The 5,799-nt window shown below is 36.9% G+C and overlaps 1 protein-coding gene across 1 annotated transcript in view; it reads right to left on the bottom strand.

Annotated features, from left to right (window-relative positions):
• Window positions 1–1,595: 1,595 nt before the first annotated feature.
• spata4 (spermatogenesis associated 4) overlaps window positions 1,596–5,799 on the bottom strand; it is a 6,408-nt gene continuing 2,204 nt past the window's right edge. Inside the window, exons 4-5 of the mRNA XM_062999880.1 lie at window positions 4,546–4,766; window positions 1,596–2,309 (exon numbers count right to left, since the gene is read on the bottom strand). Coding sequence (XP_062855950.1) covers window positions 2,185–2,309; window positions 4,546–4,766 — 346 coding nt within the window. The 3' untranslated portion in view covers window positions 1,596–2,184. The remainder of the gene's footprint in view (window positions 2,310–4,545; window positions 4,767–5,799) is intronic.

The raw sequence follows: 5,799 nt of genomic DNA, 5'->3' as shown, positions 1-5,799 counted from the left end.
AAAAAAATAATGAATTTGATGTCATTAATATACTTAATACTGTTATTGTTTAGCAGTTCAGCACTAAATGTTACATGTTTATCTTAATTAATAGGTATAACTGAATTTAGCTTAGTCAGCTAAGCTAAATTATTGACATGAGTCTTTTCACCTAAAATTGATTAATTAAAAGTTGATTAATCAAGAGTCTTGTTACAGAAATGATAATAAAACATCAGAGCCATAATAAATCATGCTAATTTTACTTTCATTCTTAAGTACATTTGAAGGTAAATTTAGTTTAGTACTTTAGTGGAGGTAAAGAGTATTTTACTTTTATTACTACTTTTACTGGAGTAATATTTCACCTTGGATATCTCTACTTCAACTCAACTACATGGTTTGTGTACCTTGTCCACCACTTACATTAGACAAAATGAACTAGTGCATATTAATTATGAATTAATTTATGTATTACATGTAGGAATAAATTATTACTTACTCATGAAATAAGACATGAATTAATGCTATTTCATGTACCTGCACTATAATGTTAAAGGTATTGGTATGGTAGTGTGTTTATGAATCTGTTCATTCAGTGCAGGTATACCTTATGAATCCAGCCACATGGCTTAGTGTTTAACCAAAATGATTATTATTATGAATCCTCGGGAAAGTGAAGGGAGATTAGTTTATGTAAAAAACAAAACATCAAAAACTGTCTAATCTCTGTACTGTATATTGTCTCTACTACTTAATGATATCGCATTATGTAATGTATGCTAATATAATGTACTGTGTGTTAACAAGAACGACCTATTAAGTCATTATAAACATCAATCTTCCACTTCATATACCAAATTGATATTAAAGCAGATGCAGTAAATGTAAAGGCAGGTGAAAATACCCAGAAATTGTACAAATGTTTATTATTTAATGTTTAATATTTCACTCACTGCTGCCTGTCCCATAGGAGAACATGACAGCGCCGGGTTTGTTTGGAACTATTGGAGGGTTACATGAACCACGTGACAGCGTGGCGGCGAGATCAAGGAGTGTCGCAACTCTCTCTATCTACGGCTCTGATTGTTGCTAACGCGCTATGCTGTACAACATGACACGCCCACTGACGGACGTCACGGTTCTGGCTGAAAAACCAAGTATTCTGTGGTGCCTGATTGGCCCGCTAGTTCACTGTCTGGAACCTCTTTTTTCGGGTGGAAACACGCGGAACCGGTTCAAAATCAAGTTCGGGAACCGGAACGGGCTCCGTGCCGCGTCGGTGGAAAAGGGGTACTTGTTCCCTCGCTGCACCTTCCTATTTATTCATGCTTTGAGTATTTTTGGTTCTTTTTGTCCTTAATAAAACTGTAAAAATCTAAAGTCTTTTGTGTGGTGTTCGCTTTAGGGTTCCAAAAAACCTTTTATTGGCTAAGTGCCACCCCTAACAATCACAAGTTGTAAAAAAAGACATGTTTAGGTTGCATAACTGTACAATTAATATTGAATTTCATTAGTTTAATTTTATTATTTATTTACATACAAAAGTCATATTTATAAAATGTTACTAATACATACTAAAAGGTATTATTAAGCAAATAGAAGACAAAATCATGGAATATTGAGTATATATATTTATTATAAATCCTGTTACAAAATAGGGCTGGTGTGACATTGTCATCTGTCAATGTCTTTGATCGGTGTGACCCCCATTAATTATGACGCACAAATAAAAATCATTTGGCATTTTAATATAAATAAAGTGGCTGTTAAGTAAAATATAACAGTCAAAATATTATACTGTATAAGGAAATAACATACAAAGTGGAACTAAGAAATATGTCAGAGTGTTTTTTGTTTTTTTTCTGCCAAGTTTGTTATCTACGAAAAGTTCAGCAGCTGTGCTCTTGCTTAAATCGTGGCCACTTGGCAACATTCAAAAGACAGGAATTTAATATATTTGCTTCTTCATTTTTAAAAATGTAAAAATTAGGCTTTGTACCTCTTGAAATGAAACTAAAAATGAAATTAAACTAAAGTAAAAATCCATAGGGATCCATAGTAAACTGTAAATAAAGGTCTAGCATATAAAGCATTATGCATATGTAGTAATAACATCTAAAAACTGTTATGTTCTGCCAGATGCACTTAATTATTATGATTTTGTAGTACTGTTTGTAGTACTTTTATTACTGAGTGGAAATTTTATTTCTCATTTATAAATACTAAATCACTGTTCTTACAGGCAGCCATACTGGTTGTGCCGTCCATGTGTGCTGGTGGTAATTGCACAGCTTTCTCTTCCAGAGTGGACTTTATATCAAATCGCTCTATTAGAGAAAAACAGAAAATAAAACTGTAACGAAAATACATTTATAATATTTAAAAAAATAAAAAACAACCAATAATTTAAGTCATATCAGTAATACAAAATAACCCAAACTAATCCAGAATAAAAATATTTTTTAACTGAATTATTGAATAATTAAAAAAATATATATTCAAATAATCAACCAAAATCCGATCCATTCTAAGAAACAGAAAATGAAACTAGAAATTTGGAAAGTTGATGCAAACAAATTGAATACATTGTGTAGCAGGGAAGGTTAACTCATGCTAAGTAAAGCCCTGCACCTGTGAGTTAATAATATATAACTGAAAAATAATAACAAAAAAAAAGAAACAAAAGCAGTCTGCAGCCTGAGGCGATAGAACAGATAGATGAGCACATTATTTGGAGTAGGGGGTATAGTCAAGCCAGAAAGTCTGCACACCCCTTTTACCTTCTCCACATTTTATTACGTTACAGACTCATTCTATAATAGATTGAGTTCTTTTTTTTTTCTCATTTACACACAATCACTGATAATTATGAAGTGAAAACAGGGTTTAGAAAATATGCCATTTTATTTTACTGACAAAAATCCTTTATTTAGAGGTTACATATCTGTACACACCCTTAGCCTAATACTTGGTTGATGCACCTTTGGCAGTAATTATAGCTTCAAGGCATCTTTGGGAAAGAAGCTACGAGCTTGGCACACTTGTTTCTGGACATTTTTGCCCATTCCTCTTGGCATTTCCTTGCAAAGCTCAGGTTGGATGGGGAGCGTCAGTACACAGCCATTTTCAGGTCTGGGCTCTGGATGGGCCACTCAATGATATTCACAGACTTTATCCAAAGCCACTCCTTTGTTCTCTTGGCTGTGTGCTTTGGGTCGTTGTCATGTTGGAAGGTAAACCTTCGCCCCAGTCTGAGGTCCAGAGCACTCTGGAGCAGGTTTTCTTCAGGGATCTCGGTGTATTTAGCTGCATTCATCTTTCCCTCTATAGAACTAGTCGCCCCGGTCCCGCTGCTGAAAAACATCCTTACATCATGATGCTACCACCACCATGCTTTACTGTAGGGATGGCATTAGCCAGGTTTCCTCCAGACGTGACGCTTGGTCTTCAGGCCAAAAAGTTCAATTTAGGTTTCATCAGACCAGAGAATCTTGCTTCTTATGGTTTGAGAGTCCTCTAGGTGCCTTTTGGCAAACTCCAAGCGGGCTGTCATGTGCCTTTTACTAAGGAGTGGCTTCCGTCTGGCCACTCTACCATAAAGGCGTGATTTGTGGAGTGCTGTCTGGATGGTTGATCTTCTGATAGGTTCTCCCATCTCCACAAGGATACGCTGGAGCTCTGTCAGAGTAACCCTCGGGTTCCTGCTCACCTCCCTGGCCAAGGCCCATCTTCAGCGATTGCTCAGTTTGGCCAGGCGACCAGGTCTAGGAACATTTTTGGTGGTTCCAAACTTCTTCTATTAACGAATGATGGTGGCCACTGTGCTCTTTGGGACCTGTAAAGCTGCAGCAATTTTTCTGTACCCTTCTCCAGATCTATGCCTTGACACAATCCTGTTTCTGAGGTGTGCAGATAATTCTTTTGACCTCATGGCTTGGAGTTTGCTCTGATATGCACTGTCAACTGTGGGACCTTATATAGGCAGGTGTTGGCAATCCCCAATCATGTCCAATCAGTTGAATTTACCACAGGTTAAATTGTAGAAACATCTCAAGCAGTATCAATGAAAACAAAATGCACCTCAGCTCACTTTTGGGTGTCATATCAAAGGGTGAGCACACTTGTGTACATATGATATTTTAATTGTAATAAATTAGCACAAATGTCTAAAAACCTGCTTTCACTTTGTCATTGTGGGATATTTTGTGTAGAATTTTGTGACAAAAAATGAACTCAGTCTATTATAGAATGAGTCTGTAATGTAATAAAATGTGGAGAAGGTGAAAGTGGTGTGCAGACTTTCCGGCTTGACTGTATAAGATAACCAGAGAAGAGGAGAAGATTAAACAATATTCAAAAATGCCAACAACACAGCTGCACCTGATACACCCTTTCTAGAACACACAATATAATGGCATAACCATGTCAGTGTCAGCTGGGGGTCCTGTAAGATAGATCCCTTTAGATTGATAAATGGGGTACAGGGGGATGACTGGGGATGTGTGTGTGTGTGTGTGTGTGTGTGTGTGTGTGTGTGTGTGTGTCTGTGTGTGTGTTAATTACGGGGGTTTTGGCTCCTTTCCTCTCTCCTGAGGTCAACATGGTGATGGATGATGTTGTAGATTTTTCTCTGCTTCATGAAGATGTTGGATTCAGCCAATTCCTCACTGAGAAATAGGTTGTTCTTGATGGCTGTAGATGCTGTGGCTCGAGCTACCATGGGCAGCTGCTTCTGGTAATTCTGATCTGTGAAGTCCAGTGCCTCCTCATGGGCACTTTTAATCCTACAGCAACAATACAGAAGCAAAGTTGAACCATAGACATACAAAAATTGTGTCATTTAAGAGAAATGCATGCAATTCTACAATCAACACAAACACAGTAAATTCAGTAAATCGACTTTTTACCAATCAATCTACAAATAATCTCTCAAACGAAAGAAGTTAAAACATTTGTAATCTTTTATTTACAAAAGTATTAAACCCTTTCCTGTGGCACTCAATTCTGTGGTCTGGTGCATTCCTGTCTGTTTCATTTATTATTGCATCTAGAACTTAACTGCAATCTCTTAAGTTGCAATCTCAATTAATAGGACATTGAAAAAAACCACACCTAGATCTAAAAGGGCTCACAATTTACACTGCTTTGTGAAAACAAATACCAAACCATTAAGTCCAGTGAACTGTCTGTGAATCTCCACAATAAAATTGTAGCTAAGCATAGATTAGGGCAGAATGTAAAACAATATTTAAGAATTTTCCAGCACCTCAGTAATTTTGAAATGAAAGTTTTCAAGTTTTACACAATGATAAACCTTCCTAAAGAGCTTTGGGAAGCAAAGTAAGATAAAACCCATCACTCTAAAAGAGATGCAAAATTTCTGTTCAGAGATAAAAAAAATGTGTTGGATGGACAACCATCTATGCTGCATTAAAAAAAATCACACCTTTATAGCATATAAAGTCTATATGTGCTGTGTGCACTATATGTGATTAGGTAGTCCTAGTTCACTGTTCTGGTTGAGGACCAGAATAGAGAAAATGAGAAGGAGCTTCTTCCTGCAAGCTGTGTTGGCCTTGACCACAACAGGGTCCTTCACTATCTTGTTGGCCTTGGACAACCACTGTTTGCTCAGTGTTGTTACCAAACCAGGTTGTGATGTTTTCTGAGAGGATGTTTTAATAGTACAGATATAGAAGTTGCACAAAACTAGACTAGACAGTGACACTTAAGCATCAAAGGTAGACAACACGGTGACAGGACAACTGTGCCAGGCTGGTGGTGAGGCAAGTTCATGACAGGCCCTTGATATGTGGA

This window comes from Trichomycterus rosablanca, chromosome 8 (assembly GCF_030014385.1).
Source record: "Trichomycterus rosablanca isolate fTriRos1 chromosome 8, fTriRos1.hap1, whole genome shotgun sequence".
NCBI lineage: Eukaryota > Metazoa > Chordata > Actinopteri > Siluriformes > Trichomycteridae > Trichomycterus > Trichomycterus rosablanca.
This window is presented reverse-complemented; position numbering and strand designations above follow the sequence as displayed.